Source organism: Microcebus murinus, chromosome 1 (genome assembly GCF_040939455.1).
Source record: "Microcebus murinus isolate Inina chromosome 1, M.murinus_Inina_mat1.0, whole genome shotgun sequence".
NCBI classification, from domain to species: Eukaryota; Metazoa; Chordata; class Mammalia; order Primates; family Cheirogaleidae; genus Microcebus; species Microcebus murinus.
The window spans coordinates 154,313,597-154,328,540 of NC_134104.1; the positions used below are offsets into that span (position 1 = coordinate 154,313,597).

Below are 14,944 nucleotides of genomic sequence, written 5' to 3' on the forward strand. Positions count from 1 at the left end.
TATTCAAGAATGTGTTTTTAACATCCAAGTATTTGGACATGTCTGTTTCTTTCTATTGTGGTTAGAGAGCACACTTGGTCTGATTTCAATTCTTTTAAATTTAAGTTTTATTTTATATCCCAAGATATAGTCTATTTTGGTGAATGTTTTGTGAGCTTGAAAGAATGTGTATTCTATTGTTGTGTGCAGTGTTCTACTTCAGTTAGCTTCTGTTGATTAATGGCGTTAAATTCTTCTCTATCTTTGTTGCTTTTCTTTTTTTTTTTTTTGGTGCTTTTCTGTCTAGCAGTTCTATCAAATTGAGAGATATATGTTAAAGTCTGTATCCGTGTAATTATGAATTTGTCTATTCCTCCTTTCAGTTTTATCAGATTTTGATTACATATCTTCAAACTGTTGTTTGGTGTATACATATGTAGGATTGCTATATCTTCTTGGTAGATTGACTTATTATTGTGTAATGTTCCTCTTTGTCCTTGTAATTTTCTTTGCTCTAAAATCTAATCTATCTGATATTAACATAATCACTACTGCTTTCTTTTCTTTTCTTTTTAAATCCCTGCCCCAGTTGGGACAGTCCTGCTTTCTTTTGATTAATGTTTGCAAAATGTATCTATTAGCATTTGTACCCTATACTTTCAACATCATTATATTTGAGTATATAGATAGCATATAGTTGGGTCATTTTAAAAAATCCATTCTACTAGTCTTTTAATTGGTATATTTAGACTATCTATTAATATATTTATACTAACTATTCATCTACTAGGGCTTAAGTCTATCATTTTATTGTATGTTTTCTGTTGTTCCCTTTGTTTTTTGATCCTCTGTTTCACTTTTCCTGCCTCCCAGTGGGTTACTTGCACCCTTTTTATAATTCTGATTTAGAGAGTTTTTGATCTTGAACTCCTGGCCTCCAGCAATCCTCCTATCTTGGCTTCCCAAAGTGCTAGGATTACAGGTGTGAGCCACCGTGCCTGGCCAAATTTACAGATCTTTTGAGTACATCTCTTTGTACAGATTTTTTTAGTGGTTTCTCTAGGTATTACATTACACACATGTAACTTAATCACAGTCTACTGGTGTCAACACCTTACTGTTTTGAGTAAAATATAGCACCTTTCCTTCCACTTAGGTCTTTTGACCCTCTCCCCTTTATAGTATAATTATCTTAAATAATTCTTCTTTGGTCGGGTGTGGTGGCTCATGCCTATAATCCTAGCACTCTGGGAGGCTGAGGCAAGAGGATCGCTTGAGGTCAGGAGTTCAAGACCAGCCTGAACAAGAGAGAGACACTGTCTCTACTAAAAATAGAAAGAAATTAGCTAGACAACTAGGAGTGGTGGCAAACGCCTGTAGTCCCAGCTACTCAGGAGGCTGAGGCAGGAGGATTGCTTGAGCCCAGGAGTTTGAGGTTGCTGTAAGCTAGGCTGACGCCACGGCACTCTGGCCCGGGCAACAGAGCGAGACTCTGCCTCTAAAAAATAAAAAATTCTTCTATACACATTGAGAACCACATCAGAGATGTTATAATTCCATAATTCTTTCTTCAACCATCTAAAATAATTTAGAAAACTCAAGTGAGGGATACAGTCTCTGATATTTATCCACAATTACTCTTTCTGTTTTCTTCATTCTTTTTTCACATATTTAAAAATTTCAGCATATTATGGGGGTACAAATGTTTAGGTTATATATATTGCCCTTGCCACCCCCCAGCCCCCATCAGAGCTTCAAGCCTGTCCATCCCCCAATTGGTGCACATTACTCTCATTATGTATGTATATACCCATCCCTTCCACTCCCCACCATCTGCCTGACGCCCGATGAATGTTATTCCTATATGTGCACTTAGGTGTTGATCAGTTAAAATGTACATGTGGTGTACATTTGGAGTACATGTGGTGCTTATTTTTTCATTCTTGGGATACTTCACTTAGTAGTGTTTCCTTAATTCTTGATGTTACAGATTTCCTTCTTTTATAATTTTTCTGTTTGAAGAAATTCTGTTAGCCATTCTTTTAGAGTAAGCCTGCTGGTGACAAAGTCTCTTAGTTTTCTTTCATCTGAGAATGTTTTCATTCCATGAGGTACAGAACTGTGATTGATAGTTCTTTTCTTTCTGCACTTGAAGAATGCTGTGCTACTTTTAACATCTATAGATAGGTAATTCCTTATCATTCAAATTGTTGTTCCCTTCCACTCATGTATTGATGGGCAAAAAAAAAAATTGTTGTTCCCTTACAGGTAATGTATTGTTTCTCTAGCTCCTTTCAAGATTTCTTCTGTCTTTAATTTTCTGAAGTTTGCTTATGATGTATCTTGGAACAGATTTCTTTGGGTTTATCCTGCTTGGGGCTCAATTAGCTTTTTAAATCTGTAGGTTTATATCTTTTACCCAATTTGGGAATTTTGAGTCATTATTTCTTCAAATAATATTTTAGCTCCACATTCTTTCTCCTGTCCTATAACTCTGATGATATAAATGCTAGATCTTAAGTTATTGTCCCACAGGCTCCATTCATTTCAGTTTATATTCTCTCTACTGTTTTGATTGAGTAATTTTATTGGTCTATCTTCAAGTTCACTTATTCTTTTCTCTGTCATATTCATTCTGCCACTGAGCCCATTCAATGAGGTCTTTTCTTTTTTTCTCTAAGAGACAGGATTTTGCTCTGTCGCCCACACTGAAATGCAGTGGTGTGATCATACCTTTAACCTCAAACTCCTGGACTCAAGGGATTCTCTTGCCTCAGCCTCCCAAACTACCTAGGATTACAGGTGCACACCACCACACATGGCTGAGATTTTTTTTTTCCTTTTCTTTGTAAAGACAAGGTCTTGCTATGTTGCCAGTTGCCAGGCTGGTCTTGAACTTCTGGCTTCAAGTGATCCTCTCACCTCAGCCTCCCAAAGTGCTAAGACTACAGGCATGAACCACTATGCCCAGCTTCAGTGAGTTTTTATTTTGGTTATCATGTTTTCCAGTTCTAAAGTTTCCATTTGGCTATTCTTTCTATCTTCTATTTCTCTGATGAGACCTTTTTTTTAATGTTTCAAGTATATTCATAATTGCATGTTTTTTTTAAAACACAATTGCTTGTTGAAGCATCTTTATCTTTATAATGGTTGCCTTAAAATCTTTGTCAGCTAATTCCAGTATCTGTGTCATCTTGGTATTAGTATCTGTTGGTTATCTTTTTTTTTTTTTTTTTTTGAGACAGAGTCTCACTTTGTTGCCCAGGCTAGAGGGAGTGCCATGGCGTCAGCCTAGCTCACAGCAACCTCAAACTCCTGGGCTCAAGCGATCCTCCTGCCTCAGCCTCCCGAGTAGCTGGGACTACAGGCATGTGCCACCATGCCCGGCTAATTTTTTCTATATATATTAGTTGGCCAATGAATTTCTTTCTATTTATAGTAGAGATGGGGTCTCGCTCTTGCTCAGGGTGGTTTCGAACTCCTGACCTTGAGCAATCCGCCCGCCTCCACCTCCCAGAGTGCTAGGATTACAGGCGTGAGCCACCAGCGCCAGGCCTGTTGGTTGTCTTTTATTTAAATTGAGAATTTCCTTGTTTGTAGTATAAATGATTTTTGATTGTACCCCAGACATTTTGGATATGTTGCAAAATGATTTTTTATAGGTACTCACCCTGTTTAGGTATAGTGAGTATGTACAGGGTTCATGTTCAGCTCCCTTCTGGGCCCCACTGACACTATTTTGGCAGGGAAAGCAGGGTACTAACTAGTAATAGCATGTACACCTCATTTTGCCTCTTTCCTGCTGGGTAGGGTTGGAAGTCCAGCTTCCTGCTTAGCCCAATGATAGAATGGGGAGGTAGAAGCAGTTTCTTCTTTGGTATTGGTTAAAGTAGAACTGATATTATCAAAAAAGGTTTTTGGTTCTGCTAGGCTGCTATTTTCCCTAGTCCTTTTGCTAGAAGGAGCAGGCTTTTCTTGGGGCTGTTTTTATATGTACCTACTGGCAGGCCTTGATTGCAGGCTTTTCCAGTAACACATCTGGGATACATGGAAAGCAATAAGGAAATCCAGGGAACTCACGGTCATGTCCTTCCTCAACTACCAATATCCCTAGATCTGCCTTCTTTTTTCTACCTTTCAGGGTCTTCCTGTTTGTTTGATGTATGATGTCCATAGGTTTTTTTTTAGTTTTAAGAGGGAATACTAGTGGGAAATGGGGATATTCCATCTTGCCTGAACCAGTAATTGGTACTAATGCATTTTTTTTTGTTTTCTGTTTTTTTGGTTTTTTTTTTTTTGAGACAGAGTCTTGCTCGGTCACCTGGGCCAGAGTGCAGTGGTGTCATTACAGATCATAGCAACCTCAAACTCCTAGGCTCAAGCAATTTTTCCTGCCTTGGCCTCCTGAGTAGCAGGGACTACTATAGGCACATACCACTATGCCTAACTAATTTTTCTATTTTTGGTAGAGACAGGGTTTTGCTCTTGCTAAGGATGGTCTCAAACTCCTGGCCTCAAGCGATCCTCCCCCTTCGGCCTCCCAGAGTGCTAGGATTGCAGGTAGGAGCCACCGTGCCTGGCCATATTCTTAAGCCACTGGATACCTCATCTTTTAGAAGCACTCTTAATTTAAGTATGTCATCAATATGGCACAGTAAAGGGCCCTTTTATGGAAATTGGCACAGATCAATAAATAAGTGAATAGCTGAACACAGAGAAAAGTTGGTCCTGGGATATCTAGAGATGGAAAACGTTATTGGCAGAGCTTTCAATGGTATTTGTTTTTCTGAGCTGCTTCTTTTTATCACCTCTCTCTTTACTTGTCTGATAAAAACATAAACAGAAAATGTAGTAAGAGCTGTATGCTACAATAAGGGCAGAAGACCCAGCCTTGTCCCTGTAACTTGGAGTAAATGGTTCGCTGACAAATTTTAGGGAAATGGAAAAATACATTTGCACAAGATCTTCAACAATGTCTTTCAGATAATTGGGTATAAAATATATTGTGAACCAACAGCCCAAAGACAGAGACCCAGAAATAAGGGGAATTAAAACTGTGCCACACAAGGGGAACTGTTTCTCTCACTCACCAGTCCCCAAACAGAGCCTTCTGAGGTGGCAACAATGGTAGCAGCTCTTGGGGTGTTGTACATCAGAGCTAGTTCTCCAAAACTGCCACGGTTGTCATACTGACCAACACAGCGGGTTTGATTATCTTTTGTTACTAAAATGTCATAGGTTCCCCTGGAAGAATGACAAGAAACAATTGCATTAATTACATCTGATAATTAATATATGAACTGGCAGGTACATATAAAACATTGTCATAGGAGATTTCCAACAGAATTTTGCTAGTATATAAAAATGCCCTCAATTTAGGAAGCGAAGGTGGAAGGATCACTTGAACTCAGGAGTTCAAGACCTGAGCAATAGAGTGAGACCCTATCTCTTAAAAACATTTTTTTAGCCAGGTGTGGCATTGTGTAACTATAGTCCTAGGTCCTTGGGATGCAGAGGTGGGAGGATCACTTGAGCCCAGGAGCTCGAGGCTGCAGTGAGCTATGATTGTGCCACTGCACTCTGGCTCTAGCAATGGAGGGAGACCCTGTGTTTAAAAAAAAAACAACAAAAAACCAAACAACAGATTTTTGTACATTGACTTTCTATGCTATGACTTTGCCTGTCTTTCCTTCCTTCTTTCCCTGCCTCCCTCCCTTTTTCTCATCTTTCCCTTCCATTTCTTTGCCTTACTGCATTAAACAGAACTTCCAGTACAATATTGAATAGAAGTAGTGAGTGCAGACATCCTTGTCTTATTCTTGATCTTAAGGGGAAAATATTCACTCTTTCACCATTGAGTATAATATCAGCTGTAGATTTTGTTTTTTTGAGACAGGGTCTCACTCTGTCACCCACCCAGAGTGACAGAGTGATCACTGAGTTACAGTGAGCTATAATCATAGCTGATTATAGCTCACTGTAACCTTGAATTCCTGGGCTCAAATGATCTTCCTGCCTCAGCCTCCTGAGTAGCTAGGACTACAGGTGTGTGCCACCATATGCAGCTAATTTTTTTTTTTTTGAGACAGAGTCTCGCTTTGTTGCCCAGGCTAGAGTGAGTGCTGTGGCATCAGCCTAGCTCACAGCAAACTCAAACTCCTGGGCTCAAGCGATCCTACTGCCTCCACCTCCCAAGAAGCAGGGGCTACAGGCATGCGCCACCATACCCGGATAATTTTTTCTATATATATTAGTTGGGCAATTAATTTCTTTCTATTTATAGTAGAGACAGGGTCTCGCTTTTGCTCAGGCTGGTTTCAAACTCTTGACCTTGAGTAATCCACCCGCCTGGGCCTCTCAGAGTGCTAGGATTACAGGCGTGAGCCACCGCGCCAAGCCTAATTTTTTAAAAATTTTTTTGTAGAGATGGGGTCTCGCTCTGATGTTGCTCAGGCTAGTCTTGAACTCCAGACCTCAAGTAATCCTCCTGCTTCAGCCCTGCAACATGGTGGGATTATAGGTGTGAACCGCTGTACCCAGCCTGTAGGTTTTTTATAAATGTCTCTGGTCAAGATGGGGATAGTCCCTTTTCTTGGTAGTTTGCTAATCATTTTTATTGCAAAAAGGTGTTGAATTTTGTCAAATGCTTTGCTGTAGGTATTGAAATGACTGTATGGATTTTCTTTGATATTCTGGTGAAAATTAGGGTGTAAATAATTAAAATAAAGCATATAATATACTTTTTTTTTTTCCTGAGACACAGTCTCACTCTGTTGCCTGGGCTAGTGTGCCGTGGCATCAGCCTAGCTCACAGAAACCTCAAACTCCTGGGCTCAAGCAATCCTTCTGCCTCAGCCTCTCAAGTAGCGGGGACTACAGGCATGTGCCACCATGCCCGGCTAATTTTTTCTATATATTTTTAGCTGGCCATTTAATTTCTTTCTATTTTTTAGTAGAGACGGGGTCTCACTCTTGCTCAAGCCTGTTTTGAACTCCTGACCTTGAGCAGGTCTCACTCTTGCTCAAGCTGGTTTTGAACTCCTCCTGACCTTGAGCGATCCTCCTGCCTCGGCCTCCAGAGTGCTAGGATTACAGGCCTGAGCCACCAAGCCTAGCCAAAGCATATAATATACTTTTCTACCTATTGATTGATAATGATTGCAAATAAAAAATATTCAGAAATGACAAGCATTTGGAGAAATAGGCACTCAACACATCACTGAGGTAAACAAACTTCTCAAAATTTCCACAAGATAATTAAAACATATAGCAAATGCCTTAAAAAGACCCTTTGGGCCAGGCGCAGTGGCTCACCCCTGTAATCCTAGCACTCTGGGAGGCCCAGATGGGCGGATTGCTCAAGGTCAAGAGTTCGAAACCAGCCTGAGCAAGAGCAAGACCCCGTCTTTACTATAAATAGAAAAATTAATTGGCCAACTAATATATAGAGAAAAAATTAGCCGGGCATAGTGGCACATACCTGTAGTCCCAGCTACTCGGGAGGCTGAGGCAGAAAGATTGCTTAAGCCCAGGAGTTTGAGGTTGCTGTGAGCTAGGCTGACGCCACGGCACTCACTCTAGCCTGGGCAACAAAGCGAGACTCTGTCTCAAAAAAAAAAAAAAAAAAAGAAAAGAAAAGAAAAGAAAAAAGACCCTTTGACACAGCAATTCCATTTCTAGTCATTCCTAAAGAGATAACATAATCAAAGATATTGCAAAAGATTTAACTGCAGAGATGGTTAAAAGGAATATTTTATTTGCAAAAGAATTGTTTTTATTTATACAGAGTCCTAACCACTTCACAGCAATAGGAGGAGTGGGAGAGGTTCCTTTCTCAATTCAGGGGCCTCCATAAGGTTGGTTTGCTGCTGCCAAACATGCAGAAAAGTGGCGTCATGTATTTGGTAAACTAACAACAATGTTTAATCTCTCTGTGCTAGAGCAACAAGGTGACCATCAATCTCTACTTCTATAAGAATCCTGAATATACGATTTCAACTGTAACTATTCCAACTTCTATTTTTGAAAGTCTGAAATCAATCGATTTAATAGAAGACAGGCATGTAATCACAGTTTCCACTGTCTGTTCAAATGTCCAATCAAATTTCTTCACTTTTTTTTCAAGGAAACTGGTTGACTCAGTTTGTTTCACTTCTGCTGCAGTGGCTTTAAACCCATAGTAGTAACCTACACGATCATACATGTACACCTGAGGGCCTTGTTCTTCACCTATACCAATTAAAATCATACAACAACCAAGAGGCCTCATTTCAGCATTCTGTGTGTAGACCTGAGAAATGTTGGCAATTCTTTCATACAGCATGTCCACAGGAATCTCATAACCATACTTGTATTTCTAATTAGCTGTCTCATAGTGTGCCCTCTGTACCTGGAATCTGCTGTCAACTGTCATTCCTGTCATCATACAGCCAATGTTTCTGGTTATCTTGAATAAGTGAGTCACTGTGCTGGAATCCAAGAACTTAACAGGTACTTTCTTCTGTGTGACAATTACTGCACAGTCTTTTCCTCTGATAGCTACTGATGTAAGGGCATCCTGGTTAATAGCTTTAAAAACATATTTGACTTGGTAGAGTCTAGAGTCAATCCTTGGGTAAAAGAAATGGTATTGTGGCAGTCAAAACCGGTGCTGGAACCATGGGACACGTTGGTGCACCCACTACTTCAAGCACAGTATCTGGGCCCCACAGCTCCTGCACCAGGTATACAAGCTCCTTCTGGAAGTTATAGCAACCATAATATTTTATTTAAAAAAATTTTTACCTTTTAAGAGACAGGGTCTCACTTTGTCATCCAGATTAGAGTGCAGTGATGTGAACACAGTTCACTGCAGCCTAGGACTCCTGGCATCAAGCAATCCTCTTGCCTTAGCCTCCTGAATAGCTCTGCTATTTTTTAAATTTTTTGTAGAGATGGAGTCTCACTATGTTGCCCAGGCTGTTCTCAAACTCCTGGTCTCAAGTGACCCTCCTGCCTCAGCCTCCCAAAGTGCTGGGATTACAGGTATGAGCCACATTGCCTGGTCTCAACTCCATTTGTGATGTTTGATTATTGACAGCCTGAAAGCTACCAATAATCAAACATCAAACCCTATCATTCCACTCACTCTTTTTCTTCTGTCCCATGTTTGGGCAAGCTGACAAGAAAGCCTGGGTGCTCCCTCCTTAGATGCTGACAGGGAATTCAAATCAAACAATACAAATGCCAACCCATGTGTAACAGTACCCTGATTTAGTCCCACCTTCTAACCACCCTAAAATCACAAGCCAGTCACCTCTCCCCACCGTCTCAAGTCATTTTTGGACCTGCTTGGGAGACTTCCCTATTCTCCCTAAAAGACTCATTATGTAATAAACCATTTCATACCCTTTTAGTATATATATAGTATCACCAATCTTGACATCTGAACCAAATTTTGGGAGAGGAGTCTGACTTCAACAGTAAAGCATGGAAAAAAAACAACAAAAGGATACACTATAGAAATGAGATTATGGGCCGGGCGCAGTGGCTCACGCCTATAATCCTAGCTTTCTGGGAGGCTGAGGCAGGCGGATCGTTTGAACTCAGGAGTTCAAGACTAGCCTGAGCAAGATGGAGACCCCGTCTCTACTATAAATAGAAAGAAATTAATTGGCCAACTAATATATAGAGAAAAAATTAGCTGGGCATGGTGGCGCATGCCTGTAGTCCCAGCTACTTGGGAGGCTGAGGCAGGAGGATTGCTTGAGCCCAGGAGTTTGAGGTTTCTGTGAGCTAGGCTGATGCCACGGCACTCACTCTAGCCTGGGCAATAAAGTGAGACTCTGTCTCAAAAAAAAAAAAGAAAAGAAAAAAAGAAATGAGATTATGGCTAAACTGCTTTCTATCCTGTTTTTAATTTTTTTATATTCTAAATTTCCTATAAAGATCCTCTACTTGTCTGATAAAATCACTAAGTATCATATATTAAAAGAAAAGCAGAGAATAAAACAATTCACTGTAGTATCAGTTATGTGGCATCAATCCAGCTCTCAAGGGAGCTCACCACTCAATAGAGAGGCTGACCTGTACTAGGTCTGGTAGCCAAGGCAGAAGTAATAAAGCCATGAGTGGGAAACATGGAATTCAGAGTAAATATGTTGAAGTGTTTTTAGTCTCTCCTCCAGGTGACACTAACTATAACTTTGGGAGTGATACAAACCATTTCAGGCAGAAGCACTGCAGAGAATCTCTTTTGACCTATCCCATTTAGATCCTCCTCTAAATAGTGGGAAAATTTTTTAAAAAATCTTTGTTGTTGGCTGGTTGTGGTGGCTCACGCCTGTAATCCTAGCTCTCTGGGAGGCTGAGGCGGGAGGATAACTCAAAGTCAGGAGTTCAAGACCAGCCTGAGCAAGAGTGAGACCCCCGTCTCTACTAAAAATAGAAAGAAATTAGCTGGACAAGTTTAAAAATATATAGAAAAAATAAGCCAGGCTAATGCCTGTAGTCCCAGCTACTCGGGAGGCTGAGGCAGAAGGATCACTTGAGCCCAGGAGTTTGAGGTTGCTGTGAGTTAGGCTGATGCCATGGCACTCTAGCCCAGGCAACAGAGTAAGACTCTGTCTTTAAAAAAGAAGCAAACAATAAAGGGGACCAATTGAATCTACTATAGCTACTTGATGGAGATTAAAAGAACCTTAAAAATCAAGAGAACATGGCCAGATGTGGTGGCACACATTTAATCCCAGCACTTTGGGAGATTGAAGGAGGAAGATCACTTGAGGCCAGAGTTCAAGACCAGCCTAGACAACAAAGCAAGAACCCATCTTCACAAAAAATTTAAAAATTAGCTGGGTTTGGTGGGAGGCACCTATAGTCCTGGCTACTCTAGAGGCTGAGGCAAGAGGATCACTTAAGCCCAGGAGTTCAAGGCTGTAATGACCTATAATTGTACCACTGCATTCCAGTCTGGGCAGCAGAGCGAGAGCAAGACTCTGTCTCTAAAAAGAAAACAAACAAACAAACAAAAACAAACAAAAAACGCAGAACAGCTGGAAAAACCTGAATAAGGTGTGTATATTAGATGTAGTATTGTATAAATATTAATTTGTGATTTTTATAATTGTTCTGTACATAAGTGAGAGAATGTTCTTACTTTCAGGCAATGCACATTAAGGTATTCAGAGATAAAGGGGCTTTTTTTTTTGAAACAGGGTCTTGCTCTGTCACTCTGGCTAGAGTGCAGTGGCATCGTCTGAGCTCACTGAAACCTCAAACTCCTGGGTTCAAATGATCCTCCTGCCTCAGCCTCCTGAGTAGCTGGGACAATAGGTGTGCACCACCATGCTTGGCTAACGTTTCTATTTTTTGTAGACATTGGGTCTCACTCTTGTTGAGGCTGGTCTCAAATTCCTGATTTCAAGCAATCCTCCCACCGCAACCTCCCAGAGTGCTAGGATTACAGGCATGAGCCACTGTGCTTGGCCCAATTAAGGGGCATTATACCTGCAACATACTCTCAAACAACTTGATAAAGCAAAGGAGAACATTAAGCTGGGGAACCTGTGATGATAAGTTTTTGCATTATTTGTACAACTTTTAAATAACTCTGAAATTACTTCAAAAGAAAAAAAATTTTAAATTAATGGAAGATAATTGGTAAAGCAACACCTTAAACTCTGGTAAAAGTGTTCCTGTCAGGAAAAAAAAAAGTGTTCCTGTCAGTACTGAAGGGGGATCAGAAGCACCCATCCCAAGCTGAAGAGGATACTAACAGCTCAAGAGGTTAGGACTCAGTAGGGTGAGAAGATCAAACCCAAATATTTCATTTTTCCCAACACGGCTTATACCTGGAACAGAGCCAGAGGGGACTAGGGGATTGGAGGTCAGGACACTGTATTTATGTGTAAAATCAGGCTGGAGTTCAAAGATCCAAACAACAATCTAGTGCTATGGCTATTCTTCAGGGAATCAATTCACTTGAACACTGGCAAATAACATCATGTTTATATAGAGCATGTCTTGTATTCCTCCTCTAACTGTAAAGGAGATTTTCTACTGTAGATGGTGGTTCCTCAAATATGAGTTGTCTTTAGGACTTAGGAAAACAACAGGTAGAGGGGGCAGGCTGTGGACCCTCACAAGGCTTAGGGAAGCTTATTCATCTGGCTTAGGCCTCTCTGGGATGAACACAGCATAGGGGAAAGCATCTCCCGTGAATCATCAATCCAATTAAGCACAGCCACACAACTGCAAAGCTCCATCTCCTACCGTTCTATGACATAAAAGTTGTCTCCATCATCTCCTTGGTCAATGACATGCTCGTCAATTTTGACTATCCTTTCAAACATGGCATCGAGGACTTGAGAAAGCTGTTCCTGCAGGGTATACATAAGGAGAAAAGATTGCTTTTACATTTGCTAAAAAAAGGCAATGACGATGCTTATGTTAATTTGTCACTATATAACAGAAGTCCTCACACCAGACTGTTCCCACACCATACTGTTAAGAAAATTAGAGGCTATCTGAAACAAATGCTTTCCTGGGACCATGCAGCTTTGAACCTACGTGTACCCCAGGAGAGAGCACACTGCCAAGTGTTCTGAGGCAGTACTGTTTTGAAAAAGCTTTTCACAATTTACCAAAAAAAAAAAAAATTTAAATCATGGTCTATATTCTCTCAGCCACACCCACATAATTGTCATTTGCCTTGATGGCTCCAGTATGTCATGTGCAAAGTCACGTGCCACCACCTTCCTATTTCCTATAGGTGTTGACCTTAACAGAATCATCAAATCTAAAGGGCTGTGATGGCCTTGGAGGTTATCTCATACAGGTACACAACTGCCTCTGGCTAACCAAACACATCACTTAACCTCACTGAGCTTATGTTTCTTCACATGTAAGAAGGGCTAAATGCAATGGCACCTGCCTATGATCCCAGCTCCTCAGGAGGATTGCTTCAGGCCAGGAGTTCTAGACCAGCTTGGGCAACACAACAAGACCTTGTCTCAAAAAAAATTTTTTTTAAAGGGTATAATAAAGTTTCTAGCTTCTTAATTTTTATGACCAAAGAAGAAAAATCTAAAGAAGATATTTATTAAACAACAGGTACTCTATTAATTAGAGCTATTAAACAATATTAGATAGCTAATATTATTTCATTTATATATAACACATACAATTACTTACCAACATTACCTGCCATAACCAGAAGATATTAATAATTGTACTGATAAGAAAACAATACTATTAAATTCTAACGACACAGTGGTCTCAGACAGGGGCCAGTATTCTCCTGTCCCCTGGGAATGGGGAGATCAGTGACTGTTGGGGGACATGTTTTTGAAGAGCTTAGACTCTTCAAAAACATGTATCATGAGATATAAAATACGGTGGGGGAAAGGGGAGCATTCTAGGTTAGACAGGACTAAAATAACACTGTGACAACCAAACGAAATACATTATGCCAGCTTAGGCCAGGCGTGGTGGCTCACGCCTGTAATCCTAGCACTCAGGGAGGCCGAGGCAGGCGGATCGCTCAAGGTCAGGAGTTCGAACCAGCCTGGGCGAGACCCAGTCTCTACTAAAAATAGAAAGAAATTAATTGGCCAACTAAAAATATATATACAAAAAATTAGCTGGGCATGGTGGCGCATGCCTGTAGTCCCAGCTACTCGGGAGGCTGAGGCAGGAGGATCGCTTGAGCCCAGGAGTTTGAGGTTGCCGTGAGCTAGGCTGATGCCATGACATTCACTCTAGCCTGGGCACAAAGTGAAACTCTGTCTCAAAAAAAAAAAAGAATGCCAGCTTTATCTCAGAAAGAGACTTTCTCTTTGGAGGAATGTAGAGTGAAGACTTGGCAAGGGAATAATTTTATTGCTGCACAATTCTAAGTGATTTAATATTCTGTCAGAGTGACTGTTTTACCTAAAATAACTGAATATCACCAAAAAGCATTTTAGTTCCACGTGTATTCAATACTGTACAAGCTGACAAATACTAAAAGGGATGGCTTACTACTCACATGCCATCCACATTCATTGGAATGTGAACCTAGTATTGCCAGAAATTGATCAGAACACTGGTAATAAAATAAAATTTTCACATACACTACAGACCAAACACACACAAGTATACCTGGCCTATGGGGTGACTGTTGGAAGCCTCTTGTTCTGAGTAACTTTTCTTCTTCTAGCTTAGACTCTTCAAAAACATGTATCATGAGATATAAAATACGGTGGGGGAAAGGGGAGCATTCTAGGTTAGACAGGACTAAAATAACACCGTGACAACCAAAGAAAATACATTATCACTTACCATGGTCAATAGGTTCTCAGAAACTGTCCTCAAGTAACATCATTTTGTTATAACATTGATGAGAAAAAACGTTAGTTTGTTATAGGCTGTTTTGCTTAAAGTCAGTTTCCAAGCCTATCAACAATGTTAAGTGAGGATTTATTATATGCGATTCAGTATTAAAAAACAGAAGAAAAAGCTACAGAACTTCATTGGGAAAACTAGAAAAATTTAAGTATGGAATGTTTTAGCTGATATTATTACATAATGTTAAATTTCTTGAGCTTATTAATAATCTTGTGTTAAAATAAGAGAATATCCTTGTTCTTAGAAAATACACCCTCAAGTATTTAGTGGTGAAGAGCTATGATGTCTTAAACATATTCATAAATGAAAAACAGTTTTTGGCCGGGCAGAGTGGCTCACGCCTGTAATCCTAACACTCTGGAAGGCCGAGGCAGGAGGATTGCTCAAGGTCAGGAGTTCAAGACCAGTGTGAGCAAGAGCAAGACTCCATCTCTACTATAAATAGAAAGAAATTAGCCAAACAACTAACAATAGAAAAAATTAGCCAGACATGGTGGTGCATGCCTGTAGTCCTAGCTGCTTGGGAGGCTGGGGCAGGAGGATCACCTGGGCCCAGGAGTTTGAGGTTACAATGAGCCATGATGATGCTAACTGCACT

The 14,944-nt window shown here is 40.4% G+C and overlaps 1 protein-coding gene and 1 pseudogene across 1 annotated transcript in view; both read right to left on the reverse strand.

Annotated features, from left to right (window-relative positions):
* Window positions 1–14,944, reverse strand: part of PRKAR2A (protein kinase cAMP-dependent type II regulatory subunit alpha) — a 102,275-nt gene that overhangs the window by 16,484 nt on the left and 70,847 nt on the right. The window contains exons 5-6 of the mRNA XM_012771212.3: window positions 12,232–12,338; window positions 5,070–5,223 (exon numbers count right to left, since the gene is read on the reverse strand). Coding sequence (XP_012626666.1) covers window positions 5,070–5,223; window positions 12,232–12,338 — 261 coding nt within the window. The remainder of the gene's footprint in view (window positions 1–5,069; window positions 5,224–12,231; window positions 12,339–14,944) is intronic.
* LOC142873404 (proteasome subunit alpha type-6 pseudogene) lies at window positions 7,597–12,221 on the reverse strand (annotated as a pseudogene).